General features: G+C 47.1%; 1 protein-coding gene across 1 annotated transcript in view; it reads left to right on the top strand.

Moving 5' to 3' along the window:
• The window catches only part of CCDC61 (coiled-coil domain containing 61), a 786,500-nt gene that overhangs the window by 139,161 nt on the left and 622,963 nt on the right, over window positions 1-24,376 (top strand). The window contains exon 4 of the mRNA XM_086938445.1: window positions 21,563-21,723. Within this exon, the coding sequence (XP_086794571.1) occupies window positions 21,563-21,723 (161 nt within the window). The remainder of the gene's footprint in view (window positions 1-21,562; window positions 21,724-24,376) is intronic.

The following is a 24,376-nucleotide window of genomic DNA, read 5'->3' as shown; positions in this document are numbered from 1 at the left end:
GGCTAACCAACAGCGCAGACAACCTAGCACCCCTGAAAAAACGTCAAATCAAACTAGGCAACAAAAAGGCCCCCTGGTTCAACGATGATCTCAAGAAATCCAAGAAACTCTGTCGCTCCCTTGAGAAGGCCTGGAAAAAAGACTCGAACACCAGCACTAGGGACGCCTTCAAAAACACCACCCGCATACACCACCAACTGATCTGGACTGCCAAGAAAGCCGCATTCAAAGACCGACTAGACAACAACGCCCACAACAGCAAGGAATTATTCAACATCGTCAGAGTTTACCAACCCCACTGCCAACTCCAACGACATCACTCCCTCTCAAACCCTTTGCGACTCCCTAGCTTCGTTCTTCCACGACAAAATCTCAGACATCCACAACAGCTTCGACAATCAACCCGGAGACCAACCCACCCAACCTTCTGCCGTACCTTCACCCCCCTTGAACATCCTTAACAAATGGAACCCAATCTCCACTGAGGACACCATCCGCCTGATGAACTCCATCCATTCAGGATCCCCCACAGACCCATGCCCTCACCACATCTTCAACAAAGCAGATTCCATCAACTGCTCCCTCAACTTCGCCACCTTCCCGGATAGCTGGAAACACGCCGAACTCAGCGCCCTTCTGAAAAAACCCACAGCTGACCCCACCGAACTCAAAAAACTACCGCCCCTTCTCGCTCCTTCCATTCCCGGCCAAAGTTATCGAGAAAGCTGTCAACAACCAACTCGCCGCCTTCCTCGAAACCAACAAATCCCTCGACTCCTCACAGTCCGGCTTCCGAACCAAACACAGCACTGAGACCGCACTCATCGCAGCAACAGACGACATTCGAACTCTACTGGACAATGGAGACACAGTCGCCCTCATCCTCCTCGACCTCTCCGCAGCCTTCGACACAGTCTGTCATAACACCCTGTTACAACGCCTCAGAAACATCGGAATCCAAGGAAAAGCACTGGAATGGATCACCTCGTTCCTTGCCGGAAGAACCCAGAGAGTCCGCCTCCCACCATTCAAGTCAGAGGCCACTGAAGTCATTTGCGGCGTGCCACAAGGATCCTCACTCAGTCCCACCCTCTTCAACGTATACATGAGCCCCCTCGCGGCCATCGCACGCCAACACAACCTCAACATAATCTCCTACGCTGATGACACTCAACTTATCCTCTCACTCACCAAAGACCCTAACACCGCCAAAACCAAACTACATGAAGGAATGAAAGAAGTAGACGAGTGGATGAAGCACAGCCGTCTGAAACTGAATTCAGACAAATCAGAAGTCCTTATCTTAGGTACCTCCCCCTCCGCCTGGGACGACTCTTGGTGGCCAGAGGCCCTTGGAAAAGCACCCATCCCGACGGACCACGCACGGAACCTTGGCGTCATCCAGGACTCCTCACTCTCGATGACCAGACAAGTCAACGCCGTTTCATCATCTTGCTTCAACATTCTTCGCATGCTCAAAAAAACATTTCGCTGGATCCCCACCGAAACTAGAAAAACGGTCACCCACGCACTGGTTACAAGTCGCCTGGACTACGGAAACACCCTATACGCCGGTACCACCGCAAAACTTCAGAAAAAACTCCAACTCATCCAGAACGCATCAGCCAGACTCATACTAGACATCCCGCGTAACGACCACATTTCTGGTCACCTGAAAAACCTCCACTGGCTCCCCGTCAATAAGAGGATAACATTCCGTCTCCTAACAAACGCACACAAAGCACTTTACGAACTTGGACCCGAATGCCTCAACACACGACTCTCCTTCTACACCCCCTCCCGCCAGCTACGTTCCTCCAACCAAGCCCTTGCTGCTGTACCTCGTATCAACAAAACCACCATGGGAGGAAGATCCTTCTCCTACCTGGCGGCTAAAACCTGGAACTCACTTCCCATTCACCTTCGCCTCACTCAGAACCACCTAGCATTTAGAAAGCAACTTAAAACCTGGATATTCGACAAGTAATCCCCCACCCTTCTCCAAGCGCCTTGGGACCCTCTGGGTATGTAGTGCGCTATATAAATGAATTGAATTGAATTGAATTGAATTGAATTGAATGTCATCTGTGCACGCCGGTCTTCCTGGCTAAGCCTTACAGGCCTTAAACCTGAGGCCCAATACCGAATACTCAATTTAAGCAAAAAACGAGTACGAAGTTCCTCTGATAGAGTACGGTAATGGGGTACTGAACGAAACCGATGATGTGATCCAACTTGTTGGAGAAGCCCAGTGCGTGCACCCCTGGGTTGACTTTGTTCAATTCGCCGACCTCTATGTTAAATCGGTGCCCCACGCAGAGGGAACTTTAACTTGGATGGCCTCATTTTGAGCACACTTGCCACCATTTTTAGTCTCCTCCAAAAGACACCAGTTAACACCCTTTGGGTGTTTGGTAATGTTGACTTTTAACTTTGACATTCTCTCTCCCTAAAAACAGGACCCAATTGGTGTCCTTGACCCACCGACCACTGTAGCACACAGGCTGTACAGTTAGTTTAGGTGAGTCCTTCCACACTTACCCTGATTATGGGGCATTTTGCTTCTATTTAAATTGTTTGTATATATTTTTTCACCCTATTTGGTGTCCTATCTCAGCATGAAGCGCATTTACTTTCTAGAATGACACCATTACAGTAGATAATGTGTACTTATACCAGCTTGTTGCACCATTCATTCACTGTTATACAACTGAATGTATGGACATAATCATTTATGACTCCAGATAAACCGATTAGTAACTGTCCACTGACCACTGTAATTAGCTGCACCAATATGTGTCCTTAACAATATTTTTTGCTTCTTTTCATTTTCGATTCCCCCACGTAGTCACACACTTATCTTCTAGTGCAGATAGTTTAACTCTGATCCTGAAGAAGTGTCCTGATCGTTATTGACTACCAAGACACGAAACATGTTGATCATTAAAGAGTAGAACCCCTACCATTAGACACCTGACGACTAGGTTTGGGTCCTCTCCATGTCCTTTTTAATTAGGCAGTTTACCTTGATAATAAATATTTGGTTAGGACTAACTGACCTATTTTAATTCTCACCCCCTTCTACTACACATACTTGGCCTCTCACCCCCACTGCACCCACCGGCAGGAACAAAAGATCCCCAATAAAGAGCCCCGGTTTTGGGTGCCAGTCAGGTATTGTAGCGCTGACCTGACGAGGGACAGGCTCAAATGATGAAGAATGACACCTAGCTTGCTGGGTGTGTGAGAGCCCTAGTCCAACAAGGAGAACTCCCTCTCCTCAATACACACCTTGGCGATCCCTTGTGGATCACATCACTGGTTTCGTTCAGTACCCCATTACCCTACTATCAGAGGAACTTCGTACTCTTGTTTTGCTTAAAATGTCACTTGGGCTTGTACGCTGGACCTCTTTAAAGTAGCCCTTAGTCCCTCCCTTTGTTCAATAGGAATACTCAATTTGTCATTCACAGGCAATTCATTATTCGTCATGCATGAGCATCATGAAATGTCAAAAATGAAGGTGGACCTGGATACTTTCAAAGCAGTTGGCCTTGAGAAGCGCAAAGAATTCTGCTGCAGGTTCTGCCCCTATGACCTTCACTCATACCAACAGAGGGTTCAACCCCCTCACTGGGCAGTTCAGCAACAACATCACGCAAGGTTACATTACCATCCTTGCAGATCTGCTCAAGGAAGAGGGGCTCCTTGTCCATCAGCTTCATCCCCCAAAATGCCAGCTAAGCAATAAGTGTTCGCTTCCCCCTTCCGTGTCCCACTCGGCTGGGGGGGGAAGTATTGTCACACACCGGGACAAGTGGCTCAAAATTGCAAGCAACAAGTGGGTCTTGAATATTGTGCAAAATAGTTACAAGTCCACTCCTCCTGCTATTCCACCATGAAAAACGTCTAGCTATCATAATGTCTTGCTACAAAATAAAGGTTGACACGCTGCTCCAAAAAGAAGCCATCGAGGAAGTTCCAGCCTCCCAACAAAGGCTCGGAATGTACTTACGCTATTTTCTGGTTCAGAAAAAAGGTCTGAATCAGGAGTACAGACCCATTCTAAACTTTAGGCTTTTGAAAAAGTTCATCCGCAACGAAACGTTCTGGATGCTTGCTCTCCACCAGATATACCCCCAGCTTCATCTGGGGTACTGGATGTGCGCAATCAGTCTCCAGCATGCCTACTTCCACATTCCGTTTCTCAAGAAACACCAGATTGTCCTACGTTTCAAGGTAGCATCCAAGCACTACCAGTACAAGGTTCTGCCCTTTGGGTTCAAGTCAGCGCCTCGCATGCTCTCCAAGTGCATGGCCGTGGTTCCTGCATACTTACAGAGGAGGAAAATCTTTGTCTACCCATACTTAGACAACTGGCTAATCAAAAGCTCCTCTCCTCTCCTTTCATAACTCAAGAGCATTTTCAGATCTGCATCCAAACTCTGCAGTATCTGGGTGTGAGAGGGCGGGCCGGATAAACAGACGTGAAGGCTATATATATTTCTTAATCGTTGTGGATTTTATTATTTCTCTCAAATGTCCAACATAAACATAAAGGTCTCCTCTGGTTATCACAGGGTTTTTCTTTTTTCTTCTTCTTTCCTTCTCCTTCTGGCCGTCTTCTCTTGCTGGCACCACCTAGAGGCTCGGAAATAAAGACAAGAAGGAACAGTAAGTAATGGAGACTATTGGGGAAGACGTCCACCCTTCACCACACCTGTTCAGTATATTAGGGTCGAGGGGAAACAAACAAAACTAGGAACGGACCTTGCCTCTCCCAACAGGGTATCCCGCAGGTCTGTTCCCCACCCGTGGATCACAAAATTAATGGTTTTTATCCTGTGTCTGTGATTTTGAGATGCGGACGTTGCATGTCAAAAGTGCAGTTTTGTTATTGTTCACTGGGGAGGTCCTTTTGGGACGTGGCTAGGTGAGGGATGGAGAAACCAGTGATTTTTTACTTTACCCTCATGCTCCCCTCCCCCCCCGACATGCTTTTTCCCAAGTTACTACCCTCCCATCCTGTCTGGACTTACCCACACCACCCCAACTGTCCAGAGTTGTGGCAGCACTTCCACATCCTCCGGAGGGCTCTACCACTCCTCACTCCACGTCTCAGATTTGTCTTCCGCCTCACTGTCCTCTTGGGCTTCTTCTCGATTAGACTGGATGCCTTCTCCTCTCGTGCTTGTTCCTCCCTCCTCCAATGACTCTGGAACTCTCCCCCTCTTGTCTCTCTGTGGTCCTTTTTAGGTCTCGCAGACGTAAAAAGCAGGCGTAAGCCTGCTGTCTGCGAGACATCTGTTGCTGGCGTGTTAGAAGGAATCTGAGACGGAGCTCACGCACGAGCGTCACAGTCTCAGATTCCTCTTCGGGGCGCGCACGGCACCACACACGCATGCGCATACACAGACTCAATCACACACAGTCACGCATGCGCTCACACATTCCCACACGCACACACTCACCCCCCTCAGGCATACACTCACGCATGCGCACATACACAGCCATACACAGGCACACACACACACTGCATACACACACGCAGACCCACGCGCACACACACAGACACATTCGAACACACACAGACACAGTCGAACACACACAGACACATTCGAACACACACAGACACACGCGCGTACATCCCCCTCCCCTCCCCTCCCACTCACCGGGCTCTTTCAGGCTGGTCGGGCACTCACCGGGCTGTTGCTGGGCATCGGGCTCCTCTCTGCGGCAGTCTCCTCGCGGCACCAGGGGACAGGACTTCACTTCCGGGGCTCCCTCCAGCACCTGGGAGCCCTGCAACACTCTGGCTGTTGGCAGCCCCGGGACTCTCCTCAACTCATGGGAGCCCCGGGCTGCGGAGAGGCCATCAGTCGGCCGGCTTCACTTCTTCCTCGGTGTCGGCGGGCGGGACTTCCTGCCGGATTGCAGGACCCGCCCCGTCTCTGCCAAAAGTGCCTGACTTCCGGTTTTCACGGAGCAGGGCTGCGGCGGTGATTTCTTTCGGGTGCAAGAGGGGTAAGCACCCTTGAATTAAAATATAATTATATATGCGAGGTGGGCACTCGCAAAGGAATGTTGGTCAATAATCGGATAGCCCTTTGACTTTCATTCAGAGCAGATGTAGCTTTGATGGCGCCAACACTGTTACCACAGCAGACGGAGGCCAGGCCGATGCAGGCACCTGCAGCATCGATTGCGCCAGCACAATCACCACAGGAGCTACAGTCACTACCACACTGACGCAGGCACGAAGAATGAAGTGCTTCCTGCCAGGAATCCCGTTTTAAGAGACCCTCTGCAGCAAGGACCGCTCCATGCTCGCTCCCAAGTAGGATGCTTTCTCTGGATGCCCCCTCAGTTCCAGGAACATACTGGGTGTAACTAATTGGGGTCCAATCACTTTGTGGCATCCTTGCTAGTCCCTGCCCTTTATTGTCTGTGAGGCGTGTTCCCAGCTCCTCGATGCTTTGTAGGGCTGAGGCAGACCGCAGTGGCGGTATGTGTGGTTTCGGTGACTGAAGCAAAGTACGCTGTCGCTTCTTTTCACACATTGTTCACCTGCTGAAATGTTTGCAGTGGCAAACCTTCTTTGCGTCCCTGGAAAGTCGCACGTTAAATGACCCACGGCACGCCCCCACTGGAAGCCCCCAGGCCGACTTGTGTGCTCTTTGGCACGGAACCATAAATGCCAGCCAGATTCGCTGTGAAAATAACGAATGAATGAAGACAGCTGCGTTTTGACACTGTATAAAACGGCGTGATGCGCTAAATCGCCCAGCCCAGAAAAGCGGCCGACAGATGTTTCTTGAATTCTTTATTTGAGGCGAACAAGCCTGAAATGAAGTGAACGTGCCCCACCAAACTTTAATACAGGCTTGCTTTTACAATGGTTTAATGAAAGTTGTATCCACCAGAGCAGTGGGGGCTCGTCCATTGATTAGGGAATGGGTGTGAAACTGGCAGATGTGAAGTAATATACATTTTCTCCACTTGTGTTTTTTTTATTATGCGCTACTTGTTCTTGTGAACTTCGCCAGTTTTTGGATATAATTTAATTTCTACAACTTTTCACTAGTTCGTATTTAACTTCGGATACGGAGATCTAAATGTTTGCATAGAGAATACATTTACAAAATGTTTGCTTGGTTTGCATTTCATTCTAAAGTCGCAAATCTGGCCAATAGCAGGTTCAACAAGTCAAGGGCACTCAAGTCTATTCTTGATCACAGAAATGTGCTGCTTTCTATAAAAAAAACATTCTTTGGAGCAAAAAAAGAATGGGCTACTCTGCCATCCACCCCTGTTGGGGGACAAACATACGAGACCTTCGTCTCAGCAACAGGTGCATTAACCGCCAGTGCAGTCTCGACTTGCTATGCATAAGTCATGAGTAGTTAAATGCACAGTCACTCATGATACCTTTCTCCGCAGCAAACGGTACGTAAGAAAAATAGAGTAGGTGCTGTCTAATTCATTGCTCAACCTGCCCCATTCTCCAGTCCAGATTAAATAGCCGCTCGCTCAGCTGTTTGGATACATATTTTTCACAACAGTCATATAGTCGAGCAGTTTCACGTACTTCCCCCCCCCCCCCCCCCCAACCCTCCCCGCCCCTCTTCCTGGTAGGTTAACCTGCTGACAAAAGGAAAAACCACTGGCCTCCAGATTAAAATGTATTTAAGATGCTGCAATGTCCTTTTCAATGTTTTCTTCCAATGTGTGTGGTCTATCAAAGCTCGCTTCAGGGCCTTGGGTGCAGACACTGTAGGCCCACTTTAGTGGAGTAAAGTCTATTTAGCTAGGCCTGAGGCCTCCATGTGCTTTACTTGAGGTCCGCTTCTGAAGGTTTTAATTTATGTTCTGGTTGGAACTGATACCACAGTCTAATCCCCAACAATCTACCAGAGTGCTGCTTTCAGTGATTTACTCGTGCGCTTTTCCATAGATCTGTAGGTTTGCGAAGCTCTGGTACATGGGGTTGGGCTGACGTTACAAAACTGTTCTTTAAAGTTTTATTTGGGGCATTTTCACGGATGCATAATGAGGGTAGGGTGAATGGGGGTATATTATGTGCTCCACTGCACGCTCTGTCAAAGATCCGTGGCTCTTTTACCTCCAGCATTTTGTTTTGTCCATGGCGCTCTTGTGTGCTCGCCGGAGACATGTCATGTCAATTATTTTTTGTCCACTACCATGGTGGTCATCCGTGGGCAGCCGTCTTATTGGCGCCATGCTTTCAGATTTTTGTTCTATTCTTTCTGCATTAAAATACGTGATTCTACAGTGCCATATGTAACAAGTGTTTTAACATTTATTTTCTTAGGATATATTAAAGGCCATGCGTTCATTAGGCGCGAAGCAGGAGGCTGCTGTTTGGACGCTGCCAAACACCTCTGTATTATTGTAAGGTGATACCTTACAAGCTATTCGTGCTGCCATTGTAAACAATAAATACACTAAAAATTGGGCGTCTTACTGGCGTCAGCACCACGCATTCATTAAGCACAGAGCTGAACGCCACGCGTTCATTACACTTGAAACTCGAGGCTGCTAAACTGCAAGTTTCTGACTTTTTTATCCAGTCATGTGTACCTCTGCCTGGGGTTGCTTGAGTTTTTCCTCCTGTACATCACGCACATACAAAACATGTTGCATTACAAATGCTATAGGTGTCACATTTGAAAAAGTAAAAGTATTGGCATTGTAAATGACAAAGCTATCAATTTTGCTACTTTCAAGACCAACACATAAAATAAATTTGTCATTTACAAAATCAATAGCTCCAACTTTTCTAATGCGAGACCTATTGCATTTCCAATGCTTGTTCTCTCTCTCGTGGAACGCCCTGCCCCCCTTCCGATATTGGGTTTGTCTAATCCCTATCTTCCTGTATTAACACATGACAAGGTGGTGTTACATCTAGAGAAAGGTCACAGTATTTGTTTTCCTTCCAGGTCGTATTCCGACTCTGGTCCTTAGAAAAGTGGACCCAAATCCGGGATGGCAGGTACAGCTTGGGGACCAGGGTAGACCTCTTCACACTGGGCTTGCAGATCATTTTCAAGAAGTCCATGCAAATCCTAACTCAAAACAAAACATACACTACCTGGGGGCAAGCCTGGATAAATGACACGCAAGAGTGTATTCTTCAGATGAGAGGTTATCCTCAATCAACGTGAAATGTCTCACTCTCCTCCACACTTCTTATCCATTGGCCAGTCAAGTGGCCTATCTCCTGGGTTCGATGGTTGTTCCCAATACCAGACTACACATGAGAGCGATAAAACAAACACTGGAAGACCAGTGGTCTCATTTTTCCCACCTCTGGAAAACCAGAGTGGTTCTCTCACAGACCGCCAAGGAATCGCTCCAATGGTGGATGTAAAATAATCATCTCACAATAGCGGTTCCTTTTTACCAGGAACTTCCCACACAGACACTCATTATGGACACTACCCTCCAGGGTAGAGTAGCCCACATGGATTCTCAACAAACTCAAGGTCTATGGTTGGACAATGAGCGACTGTACCACTTCAACATTCTGGAGGTGAGGGCAGTCCATCTCGCACTCAAGTCCTTTTAAGGGCCCATACAAGCACGCTCCCTCCTGATACAAACAGGCAGTACAACAACAATGCAGTATTTGAACAAGTAGGGAGGAACCCAGTCACATTCTCTATCTCTGGAGGCTCAAGCCATATGGAGGTGGCTACATTCCAGGGACCTGACCATATCAGCTATCCACCTGCATGGCACACTGAACGTTCAAGCAGACTCTCTTATTCGCTACTTTGCCGGAGCCTACAACTGCATGCTAAGCGAAGAAGTTGCATAAGGCATTTTAAATGGTTTTTGAAAATGCCACAAATCGACCTGATTGTAGAAGAAACCATCAAAAAAATGTCACAACTTCACATTCAGGTTTTCCTGACCATGAGCAAAAGGGAATGCCCTTTTAATCAGTTTGTCCTGGACATTTCTAAACGCTGTTCCTCTCATTTTCCTATCCTGATGGTCATCAACACATTGTACAGAGCCAGGAGTAGAATGATCCTGATCACTCAGGAATAATCTTGCCGTTGGTGGTAGCCGTATCTCCTCCACTTGTCTGAAAGACCACACAAGAAGCTGCCATACAGACCGATCTCCTCTACAAGATGGGAGGGAAGATTTGCCACCGCAATCTTCCCTCTGAGCTTGATAGAATGGCTACTGAATTCCTACAGAAATCCTACCGTATGGACACTTAGGCCATTCACAAGCTTGTATGAAAGTCTAAAAGACCTTCTACGACAAAATCATATGCCTTCAAATGGAACTGCTTCTATTTGTGGTCTGCCCTGATTGGTCATCACCTGGTCCTGGGCCAAGAAAATGTAATCTTGCCATATCTGTTGCACTTAGTGAAGTCTAACCTGCAGTTTTCATCTATAAAGGTTCATCTTGTTGCCATTTCTGCCTCCAGAGTGTCCTACATAGGTTTCCTTTTTGAAATGCTTGTAGTTAAAGACTTCCTAGAAGGTTTGAAAAAGTTCTATCTTCCTGTAAGGTCACCTTTTCTTCCATGGGATCACAATGTGGTCTCTCAAAGCTAATGCCCCCCCCCCCACTTATCCATTCACAAAGCTTCCATATAAACCCTTACTTGGGAGACCTCTTTCCTAATTGCTAGTACTTCAGCACGTAGAGTCTGTAAAATCCAGGCTCTATGCATTAAAGAACCTTATCTGTTTTTTCATGCAAACTGGGTGGTCAAGAGGACACATCCCAGTTTTCTGTCAAAGGTCATCTGTTTTCCATATGAATCAGTCCATTTCTTTTCCAACATATTTTTATTCCAACCCTTCCACACCACTGGAAAAGGCTTTACACTTGTTGGATCATAAGAGTCCTTAAGTTTTACGTAGACAAACCAAAAGATATCGGGCAGTCTGGCTATCTGTTTATTAACTGTGGTCCAATGAAAACTGGTTTAGCCTCTTCCAAGCAATCTGTCTCTAGGCAGATAGCCTCTTGTATACTGCTCGCTTAACAGTTAGCCAATAAGTGCAGACCCAGAGTCCATTCTACAAGGGGTAAGGCCTCTACTGCTGCTCTACTCAGAAATGTACCCATCACTGAGATTTTCAAAGCTGCAATATGGTGATTGATACATACCTTTGCTCAATCAATCAAATCAATCAATTAGGTGTTTGTTAAGTGCAACTACTCACCCGTAAGGGTCTTAAAGTGCTGGGTGGGGGAGGAATGGGGGGTCGCAGGTTCCAGTCCATCAAGGAGGGTGTCTGTCGAAGAGACAGGTTTTGAGGTTTCTTGCGAAGATGGGGAGCAATGTTATCAGTCTGAGGTGGAGCGGAAGGTCATTCCAGGCTCTGGCCACGCGAAAGGAGAAGGAGTGGCCTCCCGATCTGGTCTTTCTGGTGCTGGGTACCACAACGTAGGAGAGTTTGGCTGATCGTAGGTTCCTTTGGGGTGCGTGGAATTTGATTGCTATTATTGTCTTGACTTAGACACTCAGGCAGATGCTCAAGTAGGACAGGCTTCTTTAAGAAACCTCTAGGGTCAATTTCCCATTTCCCAACTGTTTTTTATTCGTCCGCTAGGCTGTGGGATGGGCTAGCTATTCTATTCAGTGCTTATGGCTATTGAGTATCCCCTGGAAGAGAAGGATACATTGCTTACCTGTAATCCTAGTTCTCTTCCAGGGGACTACTCATCAAAGTCACTAGCAACCCTCCCTCCTCCCAGAACGAATAATGAACACAGCAGCAGTATTCATCCTCTGTGTGAGAAGTTGGCCTGGTATATGATGACCACTAATTCTAGTGAGCACCTTGTAACAGTCCAAACGACCCTTATGGTGATTGGTTGTAAGTCAACCTTATAGACCAGCTATCCTAATGGTAGCGTGGACAAAACAGTCTTAGGCTAAACTCAAGAGGGCATGTGAAGCCAGCTGTTTTACCATATGCAATCCTTTTAATACCAAATGAAAGGACACCAGACAAGTTATATATTATAAAAATATATGTATTTATTACTAGAATAATCCCCTATACTCTTTATGAGCACAGAATCACAAGCAATAAACAAATAATCAATGTAACATACAATAAGCTGCACAATTATGGATGGGCCGGTTGGCCACTCAAACCCTATATTAAGAAAGTGGTATAAGAACCACGTCACGAACAATGAACAGGCCTAGGGCCTTGGGAATCGCTGGGCCTACACTGGACTAACGAAGGTTAGGACATAGGAGGCCCACAGGATGTAGGTGCAGTGTCTATAGGCAACCACGTTTACCATACAAGTCAATGGTGCGTAATAATCAGAAAGTTATAGGTTTAGGAGTATTACGACTGGACTAGAACTTAGCCACTTAAAACTAGGACACTAGAGGTGTAATTTACTATAGGAGCACCAGAGTTAACTAGTTACCTCACCCACAGGAAGTGGGTGCATAGGTGCCAAAGTGTGTCGGGTTTCGTCGTGAAGTTCTATGGATCCTGGCGATGAAGATGCTGCAGGCGACCAGGAGAGAAGAGTCCGGTTGGATCCAAGGGTGGGACGAAGATGTAGAGTACCTGAAAGCAGAGGGGACAGATTTCAGGTCACTAGCCAGTGACCAGCGATGAACCAGGAAGGAACCAGGCGATGTCGGGTTGCGATCAGGTGATGTCGAGGTGTTTGTCTCCGCTGCCACGTGGACAAGGAAGTATCGCCGATGACCAGGAGTTAAACACGGGTTGTCCCACGAAGGCTCTCGCTGTCGCCGGTGTTGGTTCTAGAATCTGAGTCACCAAGCCTTGGCAAATGCAACTCACACATGACTCTAAGATGTCTTCCGGATCGGACCGGGAAGGTCAGCTCGATGGCTCCTTTTCAGGGGAGCTGGGGCCAGTCTGGAGCAACCAGACCAGCAGTGTAGTTTTGATGGATCGTCGTCACAGAGGCCACCAGTCAACAGGCAAGTGACCAGACAACGCGTCGAGCAGGAAAAGTGCAAATGGGCCCCACGCAGCACTCGGTGAGTGTGGAGAGGTGATCTTTGGAGCACAGGCTGTTCGGGGCTGGGGCTCCTCAAACCCCAAAGCACAGCGTCGAGGGTGCCTCAGGAGCTGCACAGGAAGCACTTCGTCGACTTTTCAAGATGGCCGGTCCCACGTCTCCTCCACAGGTCTAAGCTTTGCTAGGACTGTGGATCGGGCTGTTGGAAGTCTGGGAGTCCAGGTCTTGTCAGTCTCTGTCGTTCGAGCCCTGGCGGGAGCAACGGCAAAGAAAGTCTTGATGCGCTGGGAGATTCTTCAGTCTTCTACGTTGAGTAGGATGTCGAAGGGTCCAGAGTTTTGTTTCAAAGTTTCAGTCAGGATGATCTAAGTTGCATTGGCACATCTCCTACCTTTATTCCAAATCAAGGGGCTGGATCACCTGCTAGGTCCCTCGTATGGGTGGGACCCAGGAAGGGGGTGGTTACACCCCTTTCCCTTTGTCCAGTTTCGCGCCAGAGCTGGGGCTGGAGTGCCCAGGCACCGGATTGAACAGGACTTTGCATGGGACACCTTGTGTGCCCCAGGCAGTGTCTAGTTTCATTCAACCCTCCCTGCTACAATCCACTATCTCCTGTCTGGGGTGGTGTAACACCTCCCTATGACAGGAAAACTATTGTCCAGGCCTCCCCTGTCGGAGTTTCGGTCAGCAGCAGGAGGCCAGACTCGTGTCTGTGGCAGCAGCATCCATTTTGTGATGCTGGGGCTCTGGTTAGATTTAACCGCGTTTAAGCAAAGTAACATGTCTTCTCCCTCTAGAAGGGTGGAATGCTACCCCCGTCACCAGGACTGGCGAGGGGGTAGTATTCCAAAGCGTCTGACACCTTAAACGACATGTTTTGATAAAGCCAACCCAAAGTTAGCAAGTAACCGCGAGGATTATAATGCACTTAAGGGTATATGGTAACAGCTAAGGGACTTGGTTCCGAAAGCTGTAGACAGGCTCAGCTCATGCTAGAGCACCATCTCACATAAAACCAAGCACTCTGCCTCCAGGATTGTTAAGGCCTGCCATAGGAGTGAATTATAGATATATATATGTCCAGATATAGTGTTAGATATAGGTATACTATATCTAAGCAAGGGATCATTACACAACCTTGCCCCAGATGAGTGATCAGCCAGTTGTGTCAGTTTGGCTAGCCAGCCAGGGGTGGCAAAAGATATGCTGCATCCCCTGGTAGGCCTTGGATACACCTATGCCCTGGGTACCTATGGTACACTGTACAGGGGATGATAAGGTGACCCAATACCCAATTGGTAATGTACCTAAAGTACATGGTTGTGAATTTAGAGAGAGAACAGTAGGCTGTGGGTCTGATTAGCAGCCCCACAGCCACATTAAGTCGAAAACCAGTGAAGCAAAAAGCAAAAAAAAGGGGTGACCATAGGAAAGCAGACCCTATTCTCCTACACTCTGAATGTTCTTTTCGCCGTTAAAAAGACTTGACGTGACTTTCACCTGTGGAAGATGATGGTATTTAGGAGGTCTTGGAGGTCTTAGTGACACAGTGCCAGTTTTATCTTACATGGGTGTAGCGAGGATGGCTCTGGTGTGGGGGTGTAGTGTAGTTCCTATATTCCCAATAGGCTCTGTGCATATATATTCAGCAGTGTAGACGTAGGACTGAGGTAGACTAGGTCTCTACTGACTATATTAGACTTAAGGTTTGCCAGCTAGCTCAGAGGTTACTAGAAACTTTCTCGAATAAACGAGGAGGAGTTTAACCTCCCTGGATAAACAAGAAGGGATTAGCTTCCGACAATCATATAACATGACAACTGTGCTCCCCCAGAATAAGAGTAAATCTCTAGAGTCGTGTGAAAACAATGAGCAGCTATTTCACTCAGTCAATTGTGCGTTCTTAGTTTCACCAGAGTGCAGAGAATAGAGAGACGGGCGTTTTCAATAAAAGGTATTATTTATTGAGCAGTCTTCCTTCTCATGCAAGAGAAATGAATTGCCACAATTGCAATACTTAATTTAAAGTAAAGTACGTACAGTAAAAGGAGTATTATGAAATAATACTGTAAAAGCATTGATATGGTTTCTTAGCCATAAGATACTTTAAAATGGATAAAATATATACATACATATATATATTGACTAACGTGCTCAACTGGTGCTTCTAAAATACGCCTACCCCGGTGTACCGGACCTAAGCCTAATACGTGGGAAGGAGTAAGTAAGTAGCAGTTTAAGTTAAGTTGGTTTTGCCAAGAATCTGATTCAAGAATTCTCTTGAAGGGTTTAGTCTGCACCGTACCTTGGGAATAGAATGTAGGATGTATGGTATCTCTTTCATCCGGACTTGATATCCCAGCAACCCGCAAGGGTAGGCTGGAAACGCCGGAGCTGGATTTTCTCGGCAGGAGAAAAGACAGCGTCTTTCTCAGCGCATCAAAGAGGAGGGGCAGCGTCCGTGGGCTCTCGCATCAGCTGGGCTCTCTGGCAAGTAGATAGCTGCTCTGCTCCAAAACCACCACCGTGCGTTTGCTTAAGACAACGTTGGTATATTTATACCTGAAAGGTGCTGAGTTTGACGTAAGGTTTGGACATAAGACGTCAATAAAGATGTCACTAAGAACTGGCCGTTCTTACAGTGCTCGCAGGAGTTCTATTACAAATCAAAACAAAGCAAATGGGGATTTCCCAGGTTGCTGGAGGTTTGGTGTGTCGAAAGAACTTGTTGTGCTTTCTAGGAATCCAATGAAGTAGCTTTTGCCGTGCCTTGGACTGCAAGGGCTATTTACTTAAATATGGATCTGATTCTTATGCCATTATAGGGATATTATTGATTATAGCCGTACAAGGGCATAAAATAGCAATATTGATTCAGGTTCCTAGATAAAAACACAATAGGGGAATCGGAAAACAGGTCTACTCCAAGGTGTCGTAAATGTGATTTTATTTTGCGATAGACTCGCCTTTTTACTGAAGCAAGGGTAAAATAAAGCAATAAACAATAGTCTCTCTGGGAGAACCGATAACAGTACTTGTCCGCTACAGTCCGGTTCGCTTTCCTGGTCTTTAGACTCTCTGGTTTGGTTCTCTTGGCCTCGCCTCTCTGTCGCTCTCGTAGGATACGAAAAAAAAGAGCTTCTCTTTTGAGTTGAGCTTTTGTTGGTTCCTCAAGCGGTAATTAGGGCAGTCGACAAATTTTGGGGCATAAAGAAAAAAATAAAATAAAAGAGGGGTGTCAGTGTTTCAGGCGTGAGTCCTTATCGCAGCAGGGAAAAGGGGTTAGGATTTTTCTCGGTGCTCTTTACATGCAGGTGAGCTAGGTATGGGGAAGTGCTAGTGAGGGGAGTGGGATAAGCTTGAAGTGAAGTTCAAGCGCAATCGAGTTCTAGTGTACGCGGTTACTCCTCCTCCCTTCCTCTTCTTCCCACCCAACCCGACACACGGTTGCGTACCTGAGACAGCCATACTCCAACGGGAGTGTGGCGCGGCGGAGGGCGGGAACGGTGGCCTCCTGGCGTCTCCTCTGTTCTCCGGTCCTCTACGTCTTCGGGGACTCTCCAGGCGCTGAAGTCTTTTCTCCACGCGTAGCTGCTCTCTTCTCTTGGTTCTCACTTCACGTCCTCTTCCTCGAACGACTAACTTTCCGGTCCCTCCCCTCTTCTACCGGTCCTCGTTTTCCTGATTGGAAGGCTCCTGATGACGTCCTCAGTAGAGGAGTGGCTCCCTTCGGAGTCGATCTCCTTAAAGGTATATGACCCAGTTTCAGTGGACTCCTCAAACCATATGGAATCCGGTCCGGGCTCCATCTCTTGGGCTGAAAAGAGATGAGGGGAGGATTTTCAGGGGGGGGGGGGCAGACCACCAGGGTTCCAGTTTTTCTACATTGTCCGCTTCCTTCACAGTGTTTGGGATACCTGACCCGTGACATTGGGTTTCAATGTAGCCTATTGACTAAGAATGCCTTCCATTCCCTTGCTGTTTCCTTTCAAATGAGATGTTTTACACTTTAAAGTTTCATTTTTCTGTGTTGCAGAAATGTTGAATGTGTGTCGCTCATTTTAAATGAAAAACTCAATGTTATTTGGGCATTTTTAGCCTCTACTTCTTTAGGCTCCATGTCTATATATGTATGTATGTATGTATGTATGTATGTATGTGTGTGTGTATATATATATATAATATTCACTGAAAAAAACATAGGTTTCACACCAGTTATAGTTAGGAAATAGCATTTAAAAAACCTATTAAATTTACTGAAAAAAACGTAGGTTTCACACCAGTTATAGTTAGCTGGAAATTTTACTGACATAAAACCATTGAAATTCCACGTTATAGTTAGTTGGACTCACTATAACTTGCGCGTGTAATGCACTGCTTCTGACGTCACATATTACATCACTCATGACATGGTCAGTGACATCCTTAATTTATCAAATGTGGAAATCAAGTGGATTGGCCAGAGAGGATTGAGATGTCACCAATTGATACCATTGGTGAAAACCTTTTTGCATCTGCCAAACCCTGACCTCTTAATAGTGCACTGTGGTGGAAATGACTTGGGCACTTTGACTGGGGTTGGTCTGGAAATGTTTTTAAAGGACACCTTTGATCAATTGATGACACTTTTTCCACAAACTGCCTTGGTATATTCCAATATATGCCAAAGACAGAAATGGAACTGGTCCAACCAATTTTGTCCACAATTTGAGAAAGCACGGAAACATGTGAATAAATCTGTTTCTGCTTACATGAGAGACTATGGAATGGGTTCAATATACAACAATAACTTCCGTTTCAACATGCACGATATCTACAGAGGAGATGGTGTGCACTTCTCAGATGAGGGGAATAGAATATTCCTCCTGAATTTGAGACTGTGCATTGGAACTTACTTGTAGGTACCTAAATCAGCCACAGAACCCAAAAGCTCTTTTCAGAGCTACCCTACCTCTGATCACTCAAAATGATTATCTTTCTCTAACTTTTTTCACTATTTTTCACCAGAGTACGCTCCCCGGTACGCTCCCCGGTGCGCGTACCGGGCGCTCCCCCCGCGAAATTTTACAATTTTTTTTTTTACATATATGCCCCTCCTAAACTCCCCTCAGAAAACCTAGAGGGTCAGGGGGTGTCTACTGTGCCCCTTTTTACCCATTCCCAACGTTGTTTGTCCTCCATCTTGTGTCTCAATTCAACCGAAACACAAAATGGCGGACTCCCGTAGCGCTCCCGGTACACGTACCGGGGCGCGCACCGGTGAGCGCTCCCCAAAAAAATGTGGGAAACGAAATTGCATAAAAACCACTGGACAGACTTTCACCAAACATAGCATAGACCCTTCTACATACCAGTCCCTACCATTATCCCACATTTGATGGTATTCCATTGAGCAATTTGGGCTGTAGCCCTGTCTAAATATCCTGAGGTAAAATTACATGACAAAAACACATATGAAAGTGTTGGAATTTACAACCAATTAAAATATTACTTACATTTTGTACTTTTATGTGCTGAGATATATATATATATATATATAGAACTCGTCAAGGAAACTCCAGTACTGCCACAATAGTTTACAGGCTCCCTATCCAGCGAACTCAAAGCAGCCAAACACAACTTTCAAGAAAGCATGGAAGCTGTCGCCAAATTGTGAAAAGCAGCTATCTACAACTCAACACTGACAAAACAGAAGTACTCATCATGGGCCCGCACTCGACGTCTGGAACGACACCTGGTGGGCCCCCGCCCTCGTAAGCCCACCCACCCCCTCGGACCTCGCACAAAACCTGGGCATCATACTGGACTCTGAGCTCAAAATGGACTGCCAGATCAACTCCGATGCATCCTCCTCCTTCCACACCCTCCGCCTGCTACATAAGACATTCAAATGGATCCCTCTCGAGCACAGAAAAACTGTCACTCACGCCCTCGTCACCAGCAGACTCGACTACAGCAATGCACTCTATGCCAGAATAAACTAAAACCTCACCCGCAAGCTACAAAAAATCCAGAATGCCGCTGCAAAACTGGTCTTCTACCTGCGAAGCCACTGCCACATCTCCCAGCACCTGCGCACACTCCACTGGCTCCCCATCAAGACTAAAATCACCTTCAAGATCCTCACCCACGCACACAAAGCCCTCCACAACACCGGACCAGCATACCTGAACAGCAGACTCAACTTCCACGCACCCCAAAGAACCCTACGATCAGCCCAGCTCTCCTACGCCGTGGTTCCCCATGCCAGAAAGACCAGATCGGGAGGCCGCTGCTTCTCCTTCCTCGCGGCCAGAGCCTGGAACGCCCTACCGCTCCACCTCAGACAAACAACATCACTCCCCATGTTCACGAGAAACCTCAAAACTTGGGTCTCAGACAGACCCCCTCCTTGAGGGACTGGAACCTGCACCTTCCCTCTTCCCCAGCGCCTTGTGGCCCTTACGGGTAAGTAGTCACGCTCAACAAACACGCGATTGATTAATTGATTGATCCTTCTTGCACTGAGGAATTGCAAGCAATTGGTTAGACCCTCAACCTCCAGTCCGGTCAAAATTCTCCCTACTACTTCTGGGGAAGTCTTTGTTGCTCCTAAGCAGAACGATCACCTTTCGTAGGTTGTAAAGAGCTAAGGGGGATACCTTTTGGAGGCCAGAGTGACTTCCCTTAAGTTATTCTTTCATGTGGGATCTGTTTCGGTCCTGCACGTGTGCCACTATATTTGGAGGTAGTTTTTGTCTATCACTACCTTTTCTGGGTCGTATGCTTCCTGAAGCCATTCGGCCAGGTAAGAAAACGGAGCTGCATAATAATGTTGGAAGGCTAAACCCTGTTAGTGTTTGCTTTTCCAGAGTGTTTATTTAGATAATCTGGGTTGGGCTTGTGGAATAATTGGGTAAAATACTCGTAGACTAACTCAGAAGCAAGTGCGTCTAATACTGGTATTGTCTGGTTATTGAATTTTTTTATAGGTTTGCTGAAAGAGAGGGCGGTCGGGGTCATATAAATCTTAAATGTGTTCTGTAATTTTTGTACCAAAATATGCAAGTGCTTTTCTAAAGTTTAGGTTTGGGGATTGTTGGTCTAGTAGCCAACCCCAAGATTATCCTAACACCCCTCCGGACCAAAATCTCCCCAGATTTAGCCACTCCATGTTTTGGATATTCATTGGGCGATTCTGTTAGTGGATCTACCAAATCTGTTTTAAAAAAGTTGTCAGCAATGAGAGATATATGATTACAGACCTCCCCTGCTCCAAGTTCCTTTATGTAAGGGTTCAATAAGGATTAGGAGTTCGATTGGTTAGGCAAATAGGAATAGTAGCATAGAACACTGCAATATTTGTGATTCAAGAAAAGGGTGCCGGGTTTAATTTGCCCACTAAATATCAGAAGCAAGGGGAAAGTTCATCCTGACCGGCACTGCAGAAATAAAGGGCCATTTAGTGTGGTTTAAGACCTCCACTTTGAGTGCCACCACTGCTAATGAACCCCAGTCACATCTGCCACTGCCTGTACTTTCAGGATGCGTCTCGGATTCTTGATAGGTTTAAGTATCACTGTCAGTCTGGCTTCCAACCATGTATTGGTCATAGCTGTATCCTTAGCCCATAATTCGTTCAAGGCTCTGGGGAAAGGGAGGAGCAGGAAAGTTTTTTTTTTTTTTTAGCATTCCTGTGTATAACCATCTGGGCCCAGAGCATTTGCGAAGGGAGTCCGGTTAGGGCCTCTGGCAGTGCTTGTAATAAAAAATGTATATTGATGTGTTGTGCCCTTTCTTCATGTAATTCAGTTTTTTCTAATTACTCGTATTTGGGTTTTAAGCGGGTCAGATAAGAAGCGACTTGTATAGTAGTTCTTGTGAAATATCACTGTTTCTCAGGTTTGATGTAGTAGAACCACTGGGTCTGCAGTCAGTGCCTCTAGACATGCTTTTGCGTGCTTATGCTTAATCTCGAACACTAGTCGCCTCCCTGCTTTGTCGCCTTGCTCATGGTAGCATTAAGGTATGTATGCCACAGTTCTCTCCACTTTAGCCAATTCTAATTTGACCCTATTTATTCTAGATAGCTGCAAGTATCTCCCGTTGGATACTGTTTGCGCAGTGTTTCAAATTATTGAATTGTGCACTTAAGGTTTGTATATTCTCTACTCCTGGCTTTTTTTCTGTGCCTTTATTCTGATTTAATGTTATTTCACAGAATTTCTTTCAAGGTAATACCCAATGGAGTTACTTCTCCCTTATCATGACGTTCTAGATATTCGGTAGTGGCATTCCTCAATGTTGTTGTAATTGGGGGGAGGGGGGGATTTGTTAGTCGATTATTAAAGGGTGAGGCGATATTTGTCAGAGAACTTTTTCAGTCCTAGGGTAGGGGACTGATTCATTTAGCTTTTTTTGAGGAAAAAAAGTTTGATCGTGATTAAGAAGTTTATGATGATGGGTGTATATAAGGTTGTAGGTAAGAAGGCAGAATGTGTCTCTTCTCCTAACCTGTGTGTACCTTGTATATCTAAACTATGCTCTTTTCAATCTTGTGTAGAGCAGCGAGTCTGTCACTCTTGATCTTCTCACATACACTGACCTGGAGCAGCTGAGAAACAGGAAGGTTGGTGTTGCAACGCGACCTGCTACAGTGCCAAAATCCTCTACCCTGAATTCTAAGCGCTACCTCATTCTCATCTACTCAGTGGAGTTTGACCGGTAAATTATGCATGTGCCAGCTTATGCAAATCTACATCTATACATCGTCACTTTCCAGTTGTTAATTGATTTTTGTATGGCCTACTTCTTACATATGTGTGGCTTTGTTAATTCAATATAGCTAATTGTTGAGGATCAATAGATATTTCAAGACTAGCCTCTGATTTTGGGTTGGTAAAAGTAGGTGAAGTCATTAACTGATACAGATGATATACAATGTTGGTGGGTAATGCATAATGTTGCTATGTCAAATTCTCCGTGCCCCAGCAACTTTCCCTACCGGTTGATCATGTGCCCAGAGAGTGCGAAATAAAACGCTGACAGGTGGCCACTCTAGATTGGGGGCTGCTGTAGTTCGCTCCCACCATCGACAGCAACTTAGCAGAGAAGCCGAAGGCGGCCAGGGTGTGAAACCGAAAGCCCCAGTCCACCCGGTCGAAGGCCTTTTCCGCATTAAGGCCCACCAGGACTGCCGGGATTCTAAATCGGTTAGCCTTCTCTATCAAATGGATGACTCTCCTTGTGTTGTCATGGGTCTGGAGCCCCTTAATAAATGCAGATTGGTCCGGATGAATGAGCGGTGGCAGCAGGTCCTGGAGCCTACCTGAAATGATGGAGGAGTACAACTTGGCGTCAATATTGAGGAGGGCTATTGGTCGGTATGAGGAGCATTTGGACGGGTCCTTCCCTGATTTGGGGATAATCGAGATCACGGCCTCGGCCATTGAACCCGACGTTTCCCCGGCCTCTACCATGTCGTTTAAAAAGGGAGACCAGAAAATCGCTCATCGCATTGTGAGAAGTTGGCCCGATATGCAGCGTTCGCTATTCTAGCGACCGCTATGTATCGTTCCAAACGACCCTTATGATGATTGGTTGTAAGTCAACCTATAGACCAGCTATCCTAGTAGCGTGGATACGAGCAGTCTAAGGCTAAAGACTCGAGAGGGCGTGTTAAGCCAGCTGTTTACCACACATGTACCCCTTGAACACCAAGTGAAAGGACACCACACAAGTGTTATGAAAATAAACAGGATATTTATTAAGATTCACAACAGCCCTGTACTCTTTATGAGGACAGGGTACTAAGCACCAACCAAATCTCTTAGGAAAATACTTCAAGTGCACAATTAAAACAAGTGTCCGAGGACACGGAAAGTTTAAGGTCTCGGGCGGACCCGATAAGGCAAGTCGGAAGCGAGGGACTCGGGACCCTAGAGTAAAGAGGCTATGCAGGCACCGAAATGCCGAGTTACCTAGCCACGAGGGCTGCGGCTGCACAAGTCTTACAGGCGTCAGGGTCTTCGCTGACGAGCCAGGAGCCGGAAGAAAAGGAGTTGCTGGCCGGCGACCAGTGATGAATAGTTCGTAGAGATCCAAGCCTGGATCAGAGATTGATGATACCTGAAAGCAGAGGGGACCAAGTTCGTACTACTAGCCAGTAGTCAGAGGGTACCAGGAAGGCACCGGTTGGCCGTCACCTCGACCAGGTGAGTGGGCGACGCTAGGCTCTGCAGTCTCACGGACCAGGAGGCGTTGTCGGCGACCACGGTGGAGGTGCGAGCTGTCCCACGAAGGATGATGCTGTCGGCGTCGCTGGGCCCAGGATGGGGCAACAAGCCTTGGCAGATCTCAGGGCCACGTGGTGGGCCTAAGATGGCGTCTTGAGTGGACCAGGAGGGTCCGGGGTGCTTCTCGCAAAGATGGAAGCAAGGGCCAGTCTGGAGCAACCAGACCAGCAGTGTTGATTGTCGGATGTCGTCACAGAAGGGCACAAGCCAGAGGCTAGTGACCAGACAATGTGCTGAGCAGCGAGCAGAAGGGCCCCACGCAGAGACTGCACTTCGGTGCTGGAGCGGCTCAGGGTCGGGGCTTCTCGGACCCCAGAGCACTCACCAGAGAATTGCTTCGGTGGTCGTGCTGGATAAGAGCGTGCAGGTTCTGATGATGGCCGGTCCCTCGAGGTCTCGTCGCACCCACGGATCACAGCTGAGCTGATGACGTGGGTAGAGGTCAGAGGTGCCAGGGAAGCCGGTACTCGTCGATCTGGGCCGTCGGATTCCTTGAGGAAGGACTTACAGCAAACCGCAGAGTTCTTAGATGGTGCCCGCTGATGCAGGGTGACTACTCCTTAGTCACAAGGGAGAAATCTTGAGAAGAGTCTCGAATGTCCTTTCGTAGAAAGTAGTTCTTGATTCAAAGATGATCTAATTTGGAAGGGTCCCCGCTCCGGTCTTTATCCTAAAGAAAGGGGTGGGTACATGACTAGGTCCTGCCCTAAGGGTGGGACCAGGAAGGGGGGTAGTTACACCCCTCTCCCCTGCCGGACTTTCCCCAGGCCAGGGCTGGTGCCCCTGGAACTGGTTCTAACCGGCAGATGCGTTGTGAGCACCGGGGTGCCACTCCGCAGTCACCTTCTCGCAAAAGCCCTACCTACCCAGAATACACAAACCCTATCTGGGACGGTGCGAACACCGCCCTCGACAGGAAACCCTTTGTCCAAGCTCTCCTCGCTGGAAGGACTCCCAGCAGCAGGAGGTCAGACTCGTGTCTGTGGTGGCAGCATCCATTTTGTGGAGCTGAGGCTTTAGTTAACTTTAACCGGGGTTCACAGTTACGTACATGTCGTGTCCCTCTAGAAGGGCGGAATGCT

The sequence above is a fragment of the Lissotriton vulgaris genome, chromosome 9, assembly GCF_964263255.1.
Source record: "Lissotriton vulgaris chromosome 9, aLisVul1.2, whole genome shotgun sequence".
NCBI lineage: Eukaryota > Metazoa > Chordata > Amphibia > Caudata > Salamandridae > Lissotriton > Lissotriton vulgaris.
This window is presented reverse-complemented; position numbering and strand designations above follow the sequence as displayed.